General features: G+C 45.2%; 1 protein-coding gene across 1 annotated transcript; it reads right to left on the bottom strand.

Moving 5' to 3' along the window:
• Positions 1–43: 43 nt before the first annotated feature.
• Positions 44–12,513, bottom strand: LOC310770918 (mucin-5B-like; the record flags this gene model as incomplete). The annotated part of the gene is made up of 12 exons (XM_083663614.1): positions 12,418–12,513; positions 9,712–9,850; positions 8,986–9,096; positions 8,456–8,525; positions 8,059–8,196; positions 7,514–7,678; positions 6,665–6,759; positions 6,272–6,398; positions 2,537–2,792; positions 2,000–2,055; positions 1,217–1,326; positions 44–226 (listed from the first exon to the last, which is right to left on the bottom strand). Exons 3-12 carry the CDS (start codon positions 9,055–9,057, stop codon positions 44–46), a joined length of 1,272 nt encoding a protein of 423 aa, XP_083519740.1. The 5' UTR covers positions 9,058–9,096; positions 9,712–9,850; positions 12,418–12,513.
• Positions 12,514–15,959: the final 3,446 nt, after the last annotated feature.

Raw genomic sequence — 15,959 nt, 5'->3', positions numbered from 1 at the left:
GCTCTTGCACTGGGCGTAAGATAGGGACCATAAAGTGACTTGACTACAACAGTGGACTGCGGTAGTCTACAGACCAGGTGTTGCAGTCCACAGTGAGTGTCTCTCCAGGCTGGTAGAGCAGGCCGTTGTGCAGACAGGAACAGCTGGACTCCTTGACGCAGCCTCCTGTCCCATTTGACACCAGGCCAGCAGGGCACATGCAGCCAGAGGTACATGCTGTACTGATCTGCAGCACACATGGGAAGGAAGGACATGAGTCCAACAGGGTCTGTGCATGTGCCTGTGTTTTTCTCACCTAAAGTTTCTTGTATTTACTTTAGTCTCGTCTGTCTAACTAAGTTGGTACTGCTTATTCTAGTGAGGTACAATTTTCGTCTTTGTTGTATGCAAGTATGGCAAAAATGACAATAAATGAATCTTGAATCTTGCATTAGGGTTAAAGCCCCTGGAAACCCAAATCCACAATAACCTTCTACCTGTGTAATTTAGGGTATTATGTGCACAATAGTACGTTTTCTTTCCTTTTACAGAGTTTAGTTTTTTGATTATTTGTGGACACTCATTTAGTTAATACATTTGTTTCACAATGCAGACAGCATTACTGTTAAATAAATGTTCATTTGAGTTCAGCAAGTTTGTGTCTCATTTGTTATTATTGAATTGTTGCATTTTATCACATGAAGAAAAAGAAAAGAAAAACATGATATTGTATATCAGCGATCGCCTGCCCTGCTCTCTCGATATCAGCGTCGGCCATTGAAAAACCCATATCGGTCGACCCCTAATCTTGTGTCTTTTAAGGCCATTTACACCTGGCGCTAACATGCGTTTTCTGTGATCAGATTGCAATCAGATTGTGTTTTATCACTTGAAATGCCAGGTGTAAACACCCCCAAAACGCATTGAAGAAGGATTGCAATCTGATCGCGGCCAAACCACCTCCGGAGGTGGTCAGGGATGCATTGTGTACACATTGAACACAAGTGTAAATGCAATGTGTCCTCTCAATCTGGATACAGCAACTTTATGCGGATTGAGAGGACAACCATTTCTGCAATCTGATTGCAATCAGATTGCAGAAAATGCATGTTAACGCCAGGTGTAAATGGAATCAGGGTGAAGTGATAAAATACAATCTGATTGCAATCTGATCACAGAAAACGCATGTTAGCGCCAGGTGTAAATGGCCTCTTTGTGTGTGCTCTGTTATACTTACACAAGCCATGTCCATAGTACTGCAGCTCTTGTGACACTCTGTCCCAGTGGTACCAGGCTCGGCAGTGGAACAGTCAAAGTAAACCATAGGAGCAGCACAGGAGGGTGTGCCTGGATGAAGAAATAACAGAGGAAGGTTGAGAAGCATGAAATACCATAAATATCACTGCCTTCACATTGTAGGGCCATATGATTTCCACAATGCAGAAGAAACGGACGGAATCATAGAATTTGGTAATAAAAACATGGAATATCGCAGAATTTCCCATAATTTGGTTGAAATTCATAAAAGTAGGCCTAATTAATTATCAAAATCAAGAGTACCTAATTATTGTAGTAACCTAAAATATGTCATAATTGTAAAACAGGCCTAGAATAATAATAACATTTTCGATTGGGGTGTTTTGAGACGGGAGTCAAAGACAGGGCCATGAACATTGCAACAAACAGTCAGTAAATTTAGGATACCAATTCAGCTCCAGCATACTCAATTTCCTGTGATGAGTCATGCTCGTTTAGACCTACAGTGTTAGTAATGTTGATAGGCTAATTTAGACTTAATAGTCTGTGTTACCTTCATGATAAGGTTCAATTATGTTTTGCGGCTCCAGACAGATTTTTCTTTCTTTCTTGGCCAAAATAATTCACGGTGATTTCAATGGCAAAACCAGTTTGCTGCTCAGGTACTCAGGTTGCTGAGAAAAAGCTGACCACACAACTTGCTAGCTAAACTGGTGATGGAGCCATAACCTGACTTGAGGCCTATTTCTATTTGGAAACCTACCTTCCGGTCTTGTCTGGAGTCTCCCTGTGCACTTCAGAACTCCTTGTCTGCAGGTGCTATGAAAAGAGGAGAGGACATGAACACAGTAAGCATCATCATCGTAGCCGTAGCAACCTATATTGGGAAACGGGAGGCCGTAAAATGGTGGTTCGGCCGCCATCAAAGTCTGACCAGACTTGATCATTGATAAATTGTGATAGAATGCTATTTGTATTTGATTATTATAATGTAAGTCCTGACCCCATAAAGGCTATTACACACCAAGAGCTACCTGAATAAACAGCACAAAATTGTGAGGTGAATTTTGACCCACCTCTCAATCACAGCAACAAATGATGTACTTTTCGGAGGCAAATTTTCATATCCGAAAAAATATGTGCCGCACTTTTGCTCACTGGAATTTCGCTGTTGGTATGCACGGTTACATTGACTGGATATAGGTTCGAAAAATATTGTTGACGTGCGAATTAATCGTGCACACAAAAACGCCCCTGCTGTGCAAGGACATAAATGCGCCAATCGTGACTCTGTGCTTACCAAGTGGAGCCTTCGTTGGTGACAGTCTCTCCGGCAGGGATGATGGTGTCCTTATCGTAGCAGGGACACTTGGCGCTGGCCACGCAATGGCCCTCCTCGTTCATGTAGGTTCCCTCGGCACAGCCACAGCCGTCCACAGGGGTGAAGCTGGCCTGGCAGGCGTAGTCCGCCTGGCTCAGGGAGCGACAGCTCCGTCCACACGACGTCATGTCGTAGCTGTACACAGTGTCTGCTGGGCAGGCCTTCGCGTATTTGCCTGATGGACGAGACGAGAAGTGAGTTTGTCAAGTGTGTGAGATTTAGGGGTCAGTGTTGGGACTAATTAGTTACAGCCCCAATTTTTTTACCATTTTGTACAGACGCTGGAAGTCATTTTGTATTGGATACGTTGTTCATCGCCTTGCAAAGCATGCTGGGATACCTGGCGGCGGACCACAGTGACGAGAGGAGGGGCCAATTTGAAATCGACCAATTCAAGAAGGAAAGACAACGAGACAGCCAATCAAGCTGTAGCTGTAGCTAGGGATAGGAACATCATAGAGAGTCGGAGTTCAAGGGGTGGATAGGGAGAGTGGCTTGGGGGATATGGGTGGTGGGAGGGGCGTGGTGAGGGAAGGGGGTGGGACTAGGGAAAAGGGGCCGTAGCTAGGGAGGGACAGGTAGGTCGTAGAGAGTTGAGGTTCGAGGGGTGGGTAGGGGGAGTGGCTAGGGGTGTGTGGGTGGTTTAGGGTCAGGGGTAGGGTACAGGTAGGGATAGGACCATTTTCTAGGGCTGTGGCGATTCACTTATCTCCCGATTCGATACTATCACGATTCTTGGGTGCCGATTCGATTTATATTGCGATTCTTAAGTATTGCGATTCTACGATTATTGCGATTCGATATTACGATTTATTGCGATTTTTGTTTATTTTTTTCTTTTCTTTTTTCAGTTTGTTTGCTTTTTTACACTAGATTAGAACATGGGAAAAGTTGAATCATACACTAGAGACTGTATATTATATCATGAGTAGGGCTGGGCGATATAGTTAAAAACAGGGGCGGACTGGGATCATAATTCAGGCCGGGCATTAGATACCAAGCAGGCCAGGCCGATATGGGCCGACGCGCGTGAAATTTGGGCCGTTTGAAGCCCAATTTGGGCCGTTTGAAGCCAGATTTGGGCCGTTTGAAGTCCAATTTTACAAGGAGATGCACCCACTTTAACCCTGAAGTGTAATTATTACTTCAGACTAACTAATAAAGTAATAAAACCACTAGTAAACCAGTAGGCGGCGTCTGGCCTGCTGTTCAGTGAGTGGCCTGACTGCAAGCAACCAATTTTTTTTTTTTTTTGCGACCACACCGCTGCACCGTGGGCTTCAAGGTATTTGTGGTTGTATGAGTCTGGACAGACATGGATGAAGACTGCTGACTTGTTGGCGGAGGCATACAGCCGCCAGGTGGCTATTTCTAGTTGATATTAGACTGGGTTGTTTACAGTGTGCTTCTCACCACAGATAGTTGTTTACAGTGTGCTGTTTACAGTGTGCTTCTCACCACACATAGTTGTTTACAGTGTGCTTCTCACCACACATAGTTGTTTACAGTGTGCTTCTCACCACACATAGTTGTTTACAGTGTGCTTCTCACCACACATAGTTGTTTACAGTGTGCTGTTTACAGTGTGCTTCTCACCACACATAGTTGTTTACAGTGTGCTTCTCACCACACATAGTTGTTTACAGTGTGCTTCTCACCACACATAGTTGTTTACAGTGTGCTTCTCACCACACATAGTTGTTTACAGTGTGCTTCTCACCACACATAGTTGTTTACAGTGTGCTTCTCACCACAGATAGTTGTTTACAGTGTGCTTCTCACCACAGATAGTTGTTTACAGTGTGCTGTTTACAGTGTGCTTCTCACCACACATAGTTGTTTACAGTGTGCTTCTCACCACACATAGTTGTTTACAGTGTGCTTCTCACCACACATAGTTGTTTACAGTGTGCTTCTCACCACACATAGTTGTTTACAGTGTGCTTCTCACCACAGATAGTTGTTTACAGTGTGCTTCTCACCACATATAGTTGTTTACAGTGTGCTTCTCACCACACATAGTTGTTTACAGTGTGCTTCTCACCACACATAGTTGTTTACAGTGTCAAGTCAAGTCAAGTTTATTTATATAGCCCTAATTCACAAGCATGTCTCAGAGGGCTTCACAGAAAGTATGTCTAGCTAATTCTAGCTGACACAACAGTAACAAGAATATACAGAATAAAGATAACATTTGAACAATTGACAATATAGAAAATATAGAAATGAAGAGAGAGCAGAGGAGAGAACAGGAGAAGGGAGAAGAGCAGCGGGAATGTGAGAGAGTGATGGGGTGGGGAGGGAATGGGAGATGTTGAAGGGTATAGGAGGTGGGGAAGGAGCAAGAGGAGAGAGCAGGAGAGGGGAAAGGGGGGGGTGTGGGGGAGAAGAGAGCAGGGGGAGGGAGGAGGTGGGGAGAGAATGAGAAATATAGATGCACATCTTGCAAACGGACATATGTCAATTTCTTAGCAACCAAACTATGACTAATTTAATTGGCTGCAAGCCTTTAGTAGTGAGTCCTTTTGCCAAATAAGCACATGTTCACGTATAGAGCTTATGGGTGCCTTGCTTTAGCGAAGAGTGGGTGCCATGCTTTGAATAGTGGCGAAATACTAAGAGCATGGGTGCCATGCTTTAAATAGTGGCGAAATATTGGAGGGGATAGAGTGGGTGCCATGCTTTGGAGTAGAATGTGTACTATGCTTTAGAGTAGTGGGGGAAGGGGGGAAGAGGAAGAAACACCGGGAAGAGGAGAAAGCAGGAGAGTGGAGGAGGGAGGGAGAGCGGGGGGATGTGAGGGAGGAGAGGGGGGAGGTGGGGAGAAAATAGGAAATGTGGAGGAGGAGAGAACAGAGAAGGAGAGATGAGGGTGCAGGGGAGGGAGAGCCAGGGTAGAGGTAGGGTCTAGGGTTGGGGGAGGGGAGGGAGTAGGATACGGGCCCGGATTAGGGCGAGGGTGGGGAGAAAATGGGAAATGTGGAGGAGGAGAGAACAGAGAAGGAGAGGTGGGAGGGTGCAGGGGAGGGAGAGCAGGGGGAATGTGAGAGAGGGGAGAGCAGGAAGTGGCAGGGATTCGGGAAAATAGGGGAGAAGAGGAGAAGGAGCAGAGGGGGGGAGAAGGAGGAGAGAGCAGGAGAAGGGAGGGGGGGGGTGGGATGTGGGGGAGGAAAGAGCATGGAAAGAGAGGAGGTGGGGGGGGGGGTGGGAAATGTGGGAGAGGGGAGAACAGGAAGGAGAGGTGGGAGGGTGCAGGGGAGGGGGGGCAGGGGGAATGTGAGAGGGAGGAGGTGGGGAGAAAATGGGAAATGTGGAGGAGGAGAGAACAGAGAAGGAGAGATGGGAGGGTGCAGGGGAGGGAGAGCCAGGGTAGAGGTAGGGTCTAGGGTTGGGGGAGGGGAGGGAGTAGGATACGGGCCCGGATTAGGGCGAGGGTGGGGAGAAAATGGGAAATGTGGAAGAGGAGAGAACAGAGAAGGAGAGGTGGGAGGGTGCAGGGGAGGGAGAGCAGGGGGAATGTGAGAGAGGGGAGAGCAGGAAGTGGCAGGGATTCGGGAAAATAGGGGAGAAGAGGAGAAGGAGAAGGAGAAGGAGAAGGAGAAGGAGAAGGAGAAGGAGAAGGAGAAGGAGAAGGAGAAGGAGTGTGCTTCTCACCACAGATGGCCTTCCTCCAGCCGTTAATCTGGACGCCAGCAGCTGAGCAGGCACGGACGTAGGCGGAGACGGCAGCACACGTGCAGTCCTCACTCCTCACACAGTTACAGGTGTCGTAGATGCAGTTCTGTGATGAGACACAAGGAGGCAGGTGACATCAAACAGGTGTGTGTGTGTGTATATTAAGCATAGACCAGAACTGCAACGCGTCATCGCACTGCACCACGCCCCTTTTTGGGGGAATGCGGAAATCCTCTTTGACTCAGGCAAAAATACCATCACAACAACGCTATTCATTCTTTCTATCCCCCAAAAAGGGGCACGGCCTTGACGCTTTGGATGTGCAGGTCTGGTCTATGTGTGTTTGTGAGTGTACATACTGTGTGTGCTTACATCTTTGTATACAGTGGGGCTGATGACGGAGTGGCAGGGAGCGAACACTCCTTTAGGATTTGTCAGTTTGGCGCACCAGTACTGGGCATAACGCTCTGTGACACAAACACATACAAAACACAGTTGTTAGAAAATGTGGTGTGGTGTGGTGTATAACAGAATTGGATCCAATCGCGGACAGCATCCTATTGCAGACATTCTCTGTGTTTATTCGCATTTCTATATGGAGTTCCCAACCGAAAGCCAAGTGACATAAATTCATACATATTTCGCTAGCTAATGTATCAAATTTCAACAATATCTCTACACATTTAAGTATTATAAAACATTAAGTTACCCACTTTAAAGCCTTTGGAGCCTTAAATGCCAGTTTAAATCCCAGCGACAATCACTTTGTGTGGATAATCGGTATTCTCTGATAAATGGAAAAATAAGAGCTTTGAGTGCATAGCCTGTATATCTTATAAGTATATATTCTATAACAGTGTAAATGTACAGGACGGGTTAATAAAGCGTTAATATTGAGTATATGAATATAACGACATGGAAGAATGTAAGTGTCCGGAATTGGAAAAATGGGTGTGCTGCCATCCATTTGCAGGGACTGGAAGAAAATCACTTACAAGTTGAGGTAAAAATGATATAAAACAAACAAAAAACACAGATGGAGCATTTCCTAATTGATGAGAAACTTCCGAAATCGGATACCGTGACGCTATATGGTGTGATATATGTTAATATTGTGTGGTGCAGTATTGTATGGTGTGATTTATTATGTTGTGACAATAAGGTATTATATTTTTCCTATATTTAACAAGTCATATTGTATCAGAGAAGGTGCAGTTTTACCATTGTCCACACTCTGGCTACAGGGCTGTACCAAGTTAGCCTTGACGTCAGGGCAACTGGCCCTGGTTTTCCAGGTGTTTGCGAAGGCCACAGCAGTGCCCTCCACCAGCCCATTCATGGCTTTGAAGTCATCAGTCACCATGTTGTTAAAGTTCCCACAGAGACCTGTGGGTGAGAGGGAGGCACCCGAGAGCAGTGTTAGGGGTTGTTGCTCAAAAAAGTTATATTACACATTACTTAAAAAAGTAATGATTTACTTTATTTAATTACTCCCTGGAGAAAGTAATTCATTACACTACTCAGCAGCAATAGTGCCCCTGGAAACAGGCAACATCTGTATATACTACTGAAACATCCTTATATACACGATGGGAAACATACATACATTATAATCAAAAACACACTATCCTAAACCATTTCAATGTAAATGGCACCTCCTTTATTTGTCCACTCCATGATGAGCGGACAGGCGTGTTTAAGCCACACAGGAAAACATAGAAGAAACATTTTCTAGACTTCTTCTAGAAGTTGTGGAGGCATCATACCACAGGTGGTTCCCTGAAGAGCAGGGGCAGCCGTGATGAAGACCTGCATCAGAGGAGACAGCTGCACCATCAGCTGGAGGCCCACCTTGGTGGTGATGACGATGTAGAAGGAGGATGGTTGGAAGGCGCTTAGCTCCGCTGCAACAGTTAGAAGATACTTCAAAAGTCCATAATCACCCTTATCAACATTATCGCAATTTCCCGTATAATGCCAGCTTTATACCTACAGGCATTTCCATCCTGTCTTATGAACAAGTTCTACATTATGAAGAATTATTCCCCGTAGTTCCCGTACTCTCTCATACAGTATGTGTGCAGTACTATTCAGTTGTTAACTGTGAGCTTCAATACTAACTCAAACTAGATGGGATACAAGAGGCATGGTAGAACAACTCACGTGTGAACAGCGGAAGCTGAGAAATAATCTGGTTCACATAGACTTGCCCTCCTGCCTGGACTTTGAGAACCTGTTATGTGGAAAGACAACGTTGAGGTCACAGCAAACCTGGGTCAAACAGTATTTGCAAATAATTCAAGGCTTTTGTTTGAACCCTTGTGCCATGTTTTAATATACTTAGGTTAACATTGCTTCCCACAAAGGAGGAAAAAGATAGCTAGATTGGCAACACGTTGTATTCAAATTAATATGGTTAACCGGTCAGAGACGTTCTCGACGGTTAAACGGTTAACGGTTAACCACGGTTAACGGTTGGTCATGGGCCAAGGATGAACTAATACTACTACATTACTACAGTATTAGTATAGCATCTGGTAAGTTGTCAATCACAAAATCAGATTCAGTGCATGTGTGTGTGTGTGTGTGTGTGTGTGTGTGTGTGTGTGTGTGTGTGCGTGTGTGTGTGTATGTGTGTGTGTGTGTGTGTGTGTGTGTGTGTGTGTGTGTGTGTGTATGTGTGTGTGTCGTACCACAGACTTGCTGTCCAGGGACAGGGTGACAGCTCTGAGGCAGGTCTGGCTGTCAGCCACACCACACTTCATCACGTCTCCCAGCACAGTGAAGAGTGAGCCTTGGCATTGCTGCAACACACATGGGGACACAGCGTCAGTGTCATCATGAAATCAAATGAATGAATGAATGAATAAAACCGGACGCAGACGAACAAACCCCCGTCTTTATTTGTCACAGACGACACACCATCATGGATTAATGTTGTATGTGGAGCTTCCTCTGATGTCAATTAACAGAGACCAAGACTTTGTGGGAAATAAACCCAAGACACCATCTAAATACTAGTCATGTCGGCTGTTAAGATGGTCCGCTCTGCTCTGCCACTCACTTTAAGGTCACCGGCCAAAAGTTGGAGGGTCCTTACTATTCTCAAATGGAGTTTTGTTGGAAAAATAATCCAAATGGCTCGGGAATTTTTGACCCTCCAGTGTGGTCGGTAGTCTTGGAGTAGCTGGACTTTGGACTTGTGTAACAGTGGTTTGCATGTGGTGCCATAGCAGAGGTCCATATGTCACATAATAACAACGTTATGTACAGTAGGTGGTATAACAACAGTGATGTGGTATAATTAAGCAATAGATCACGACAGGCCGTGATATATGCTCATTATACCACACCTAAACTAAACTAAACAGCAGTGATGTGGTGTTACAGCAGTGGTGTGTGTGTCTGTGGTATCCTACCTTGGCCAGGACGTAGGAGCAGTCTCAATGGAAGGTGTAGGTTTTACCATCAAAGGTGTTGACGTGGGCTCCTCCCTCCACAGAGCAGGTTCCTGCACACTTCTCCTCCTTGCAGTTCCACTGGCCGCCGTCACACACACTGTGGGGACATGCACACTTTATCTGCTGACAGACAAACTGACACCAGGCAAACGCACCAAAGTACACCTGCTAGCTACTAGATGGTTCTTACATGAAACTGCAGCTAGCAGCAGATAGAGCAGCAGCTAGCGGTAGTAGTTAGGTCGAAAGAAAATTGTTCCTACATGAAACTGCTGGATTCGCTTGGATAAGTCATGACTTCTGGAAACATTGCTGTTGAGTTTTTCATGGCCAGTGTTTTGCCTTCTCTCTACCTCATGGCAGAGTCCTGCACCGGGTCGGGGTTCCGCGGGGCAGGGGGAGGCAGGGGGGGTGTCTGGCAGCTGGTCTGACTCGAACAGGAGAAAAGTTTCTGACGCACGTTTTCGCAGTTTGTTTACATAACCGGCATCGTTTCAAGTATGCGCATACTGTGCAATGTGTGACGCTATATGGACTGCACAAAACATTCAAAACTCAGCTGCGGTCAAGGTGATTGATTGGAGACAATACGAGTCGGACAGATAATATAGTAGGCTACCGTTAGCTTCCAGTCAAACATACACACTGGCTGTTTTCATAGCAACAGGCAAGAACATGTCATGGATGGATAGCGTGAAAGTGGAGAGGTCTCATCCCAACGTGGATTTACGTTCCTCCAACAGCAATCATAAAGGCAGTATGGATTATACCGGACATATTGGAAATAGCTGGTAAGTCACTTTGCTTGCTGTAACTGTCTGTGTGTCTGATAGCAGAGCTATCCAGCTGGTTAGTGAGCTAGCAGCTGCTAAAAGCTAATTAACGTACATCAGCTGACGAGTCTCGGCCAGAAAGACTGCTGTTCGCCTCTCGTGTGAAACGGTGGCAGTTTCGTTTGGTTCACTACAAAATGTTTGCACTGCAGATTAACGGTTATTATATATATGCGGTTCCGGGTCGGGGGGCGGGTCTCATGTCTGCGGGGCGGGGTGGGTTGCGGTACTGATTGATCATATGTGCGGGTTCGCGGAGCGGGGTCGGTACTGCATGTCGCGGGGCCGGGCGGAACCGGAGTCCCGTTCCAATACCCATACTTCCATACTATTTAGTAGGCAAAAAAAGATTTAGTATGTCCCAATACATAGTATGTCAGATGCAGGATGCCAAGAGTACCAGGATGTTGTACTACATCAGCTCCTATTTCGGAGTATGCATCGATGCATGCTGCTTCAGCCAAACTTCCCCACAATCCTTTGCGCAGCAGGAAGTTATGTCTTCTTCTTCTTCTTCTAATGTTTTATGGCGGTTGGCAATAACTTTTTGTGCATTACCGCCACCTACTGGAGTTACGTCGCACTGACTGAGCTGCGTGTTCATGAATGAGATAATTAACTTTAAGAAAGCCTTGAAATATGTTAAAACCAAACAAGCATGGTGTGTACCAAAACATGCATATCTTGATTCCTGTTTAGATCTCTGACTTAATGTTTTTGCTTTATTTATTTTATTTTGTTTATTTGATTGTCTGTTCCAATTTTGTAAATGTTTAGTCTGAATTTTTTGTATAATGTACTGTTTGTTACTGCCAGACTTTGTTTATTGAAAAAAAAAAAAAAAAAAAAAAAAACTCAAATGTGGCGCTGCGGACGTCGGCGGAAGTGAGCAAGAGGTCGGAGTTCAGGAAGCTCACGTGACGACAGATGTAGTGTGTCCCAATAGTATGCATTTTGCATGCATGCTGCACACTACAATCCATACTTTGTGAGGGCAGCGGCAGTACATACTACAAGAAAGAAGTACAAGTATGGGTATTGGAACGGGGCCCGGGTCTTGAAAATCAGACCCGCGCAGGACTCTGCCTCATGGTGAATTTGTTCCTGCTCCTACTGTATCTGCAGAAACTCCGCCCCCACCAGCTGCAAGTCATTAGGGCTCGTTAAGGCTCTCCATGCAATTCTCCATGGATGTGCGCATATTTAAAACATTAAAAATAAACAATAACAGCCGCCCTCGGAGCAGATTCTGCCTCTCCAGCACAACTTCCACAGCTCCATTGTGACGCGTTGTGACGTAAAACGCGCCACAACGGAGCGCTTTGCCAGAGGAGGAAATGGGAGATCTCTGTGAGGAAAACACAGAGAGAGAAGGTAAACACTGCACATGTGCTTATATTACTGAGATTATTAATGATACAAAGTCGGTTGATTACCGGTAAAGCCATCCTTTAAGTACGTAGCAATTATAGTTGGAAATAAGTACTAATTTATTTTGCTGTAGTAACCTCTTTGTATATACTGTATGTGTGTGTATATATTTAGGGAGATAATCCGTGGGAAATAGGCCAACACATAAGCTAACTAAAACATGGGGGGGTGGGGGTGAAGGAAAGTTCCTCAGGCAAAACCTTTAATGTTTGCCATCTATAAGTGAGGCTTGAGGACATGACGCCCAGAAGAGGCAAGAATCCTGAAACTCTCTGTTAGTAGAGAGTTTCAGGATTCTTGCCTCTACTAGTAATCTACTAGATTACTTTGTATTTTACTCTACTTATTTATTTTTTGGTGCAGTAACCAGTAGCAAGTACGAGTTACTCTCTTGGCTTACCAGGATCGACAGTTGCTGGAGTAGGACTCTCCAGAGCTGTAGACTTGGTCATCGTGGACACATGGACACTGTGTCAGCGGAACACAGCCACTGTCGTCGATGTCATTAAAGACGGTTCCTGAGGAGCAGAGGGAAGATGGCACCTGAGGTCACAAATGGATAACCTCCAGATCTGATGGAGCAATCTACTTTGACAACGAGTTTAAGTTAGATCGCCAAATTAGTTCAGTGGTGAAGTCTAGCTTTTTTCACTTGAGACAGCTGGCCAAAGTAAAACCCTTTTTAACCACACAGCACTTTGAGACAGTAATCCATGCATTTATTACTTCTCGGCTGGATTACTGTAACGCCCTCTATCTTGGAGCCAGTCAATCTTCCCTTGCACGCCTCCAGTTAATACAGAATGCTGCTGCCCGTCTTCTAACTGGCACGCGCAAGAGAGAGCATATAACTCCCATCCTCGCCTCTCTCCACTGGCTGCCCGTGCACTTTAGAATCCAGTTCAAGGTTCTGCTTTTTACCTTTAAATCATTATGTGGTCTCGCCCCTCCATACCTCTCTGAGCTCCTCCACCCCTACTCTCCTGCCCGCCCCCCCAGGTCAGCTGACCAGATGCTGCTGGAGGTTCCGAGGGCGAAGCGGAAGCTTAGAGGGGACAGAGCTTTTTCGGTCGCGGCCCCCAAGCTCTGGAATGACCTTCCCCTGCAGATTAGGCAAGCCCCTTCTCTGGCCATTTTTAAAACCTCTCTTAAAACGCACTTTTATTCTTTGGCTTTTAACATAGCATGAGACCTCTGACCCTGTGCTGCCCCCCCCCCAGTTTTTCTTGTTTTGTGTGTTGTCATTGTATACTGTGTTTTTAGCTACTGTTTTACTTATTACCTATGCACTGTACAGCACTTTGTGGCAGCTGTGGTTGTTTGAAATGTGCTCTATAAATAAAGTTGAGTTGAGTTGAGTTGAGTTGACTTTTTGGTACGTTTCTTTTTACATGATTTTTAGTAAATGCTTAAAAAGGCATAAAAGTGATTAAGGTTCACGAAGATTATCCTACTGAACCCAAATTTGCACTCCCACAAACCTTTATTAACCACAGACCTTATTTGATGCATTTAAGTGAAATCCCCATTCTAAAACCCCATAGACTTCCCCCCCTCGACGAACCAACATGGCGGCGATTTCCGGTTAAGCCTACAAAAATACGTCATCCCTGCAGTACTCTATATAACCCCAGCGTTCCATTGAGCCATACGTCATCCTTGCATTTTAACAACTACTTAACTTTTTGATCATTATGGCCAGGTCATGACAGATCATAATGTGTATGGACGGACGTGTGTGTGTGTGCGTGTGTGTGTGCGTGCGTGCGTGCGTGTATGTGTGTGTGTACCAGCAGGGCAGCTGCAGGCGTCGATGCAGTGACTGTCACACGTCTGGCTGGCCTGGGGGTTGGAGCAGGTGTCAGGACACGAGCTGCCACACTCAAAGAACTCCATGTTGTGGGAACATTTCCGGGCTGCAGAGACAAAATGTTTGAATTCAGTGACACAAGAATCTAACAGCACTACAAAATCTGCATCAAAGTGTACAGCAACTGCAACTATAGACGGTTTTAATTCGACAACATATATATATTTTTTATCATTCATTTTTTATTGTAGCATCACAGACACACAGACACGTTACCGAATACTAGGGCTGTGCAATAAAATCGATACGGCAATATATCGCAATACTTTTTTCCGCAATACTGTATCGATATTTCAGAAAAATATTGTGATATATTGCCATATCGATTTTTTTGCACAGCCGTGTGTTCAGTGACACAATAAGAATACTTTTTATTTCAGTGCGTTCAGTAAGACACTCAACACTCTGTAGTTTTGACTCAATTTGTCCACTAAGTTATCAATATAAAGTGATGTACATATTATTACACTACCTGGGTGGTGCACAGCATGTTGTATTTTTACCTCTATTTTTAAATTTTCAGCAAATTATGTACAGTATTGCAATATATCGCAATATGTATTGTATCGCAATGTATCGTGATACAATCGTATCGCGACCCATGTATCGTGATACGTATCGTATCGTGAGGTCCTTGCCAATACCCAGCTCTACCGAATACATAGTTATTGATCAAGAAAAGGCAAAAAAGGGTGTGCTCTCTATTTCTTAGGCATTAACGGCCTTACAGCAGAAAGACGGGCTCCTCCACTGCGTGGGCGTGCCGCCGGCGTGGCCACACTGCCTGGAGAACGCGGAGATGGTTTTGCAGAGGCAGGAGGAGTTGGTGGTGTTCTCGTTCTCACAGTGGCACAGATCAGCCATGCAGGCTTTGCTGAAGGCTTCCACATCCAGACGCCTCACGCAGTCACTGAACGGAGCCACTGAGAATGCCGCGTCACAGATGTCCTGGGGGGCAGATTCAAGATTAATTTTAATAGCCATAGTGAGTAATATTACAAACGAGGAATTAGTTTCCGTGCAGTACAGTGTATGAAGATGGAGCAAACATGAAATCTGTGCAAAGTAAAAGTCTTTTAAAATGACATATGGGGGAGGGGGGTAGGATAGTGGGCATGGGATAATGTGGGATAATGTCCAAGTAAAATGTCCAGTAAAGTTGTTAGGGTTTGAAGAAAGTGTTTTCATATTTCCTTAAACATGTTTTATTTATCTGTTGGACTGTTATTCTGCCACTCTGCTGACTGAACGGTTTACTGCACTGTGACCTATATATTTTACAGCTTGTGCAGGAATGGAACAGTCATGTGTGTGTCTCTGTCAAAATGAGATGACCTATGTAAAAAGGATGTTCACTTGTGTTTGCTGTGCTTTAAAATGAGGAAGTCTTCATCTAACGTTGCAGAATAACAGCTCGCGCAGTCAGCGTTCAGTCCAACCGTTGTTGATGTGTGTTGAAATTATGCATACGTGTACTATCTGATAAACAGGAACTGGGAGGATCATTTCTTCATGTTGCTTCATGTGTAACCACGAGTTATAGTAAATAAAAGACTAAGCACGGAGCGTGGAGAGCAGAAGTGTCTTGGAGTCGGGCAGAGGTGCCGCTCGACACTGTCTCCTTGTTCAGCAAGTAAAACTGAGAACTCGAGTCCTGTCTATCTTTGAGTCTGATTGGGTTAAAGATCTTGGTAAAAGAGCCTGGGGAAGCTTGTCTTACAACCAAGCGCTCCATCTGGTAAAATATCCCCAACATTATTGGTCCTGCGAGCCGGATCCCAACATCGTTGACCAGGAGAGAGGGAGGGACGACGCACCGAAGTCTGTCGACAGCCGGGGTCCATAGCCGATCCTGAAAAAGTCCTGGGGCGTGAATTCGGGCCCAGGCCGGTATCCTGTCCAGCCTTCTTCTCTTCAGGAAAACGATCGACGGGAATCCAGATCTAACCACAGACCTCAGATACACGGTAAGGAAATTGGTTTCTCCGCCATAAGGAGGTTTGATAAGAAATTGGTTTCTCCACCATAAGGAGGTTTGGTTTCTCCGCCTGAAGGAGGTTTGAAAGAAACTA

This window comes from Poromitra crassiceps, assembly GCF_964638095.1.
Source record: "Poromitra crassiceps genome assembly, contig: HAP1_SCAFFOLD_258, whole genome shotgun sequence".
Lineage (NCBI taxonomy): Eukaryota > Metazoa > Chordata > Actinopteri > Beryciformes > Melamphaidae > Poromitra > Poromitra crassiceps.
Note: the sequence above shows the minus strand (reverse complement) of the source record. Positions and strands in the feature narration are given on the sequence as shown.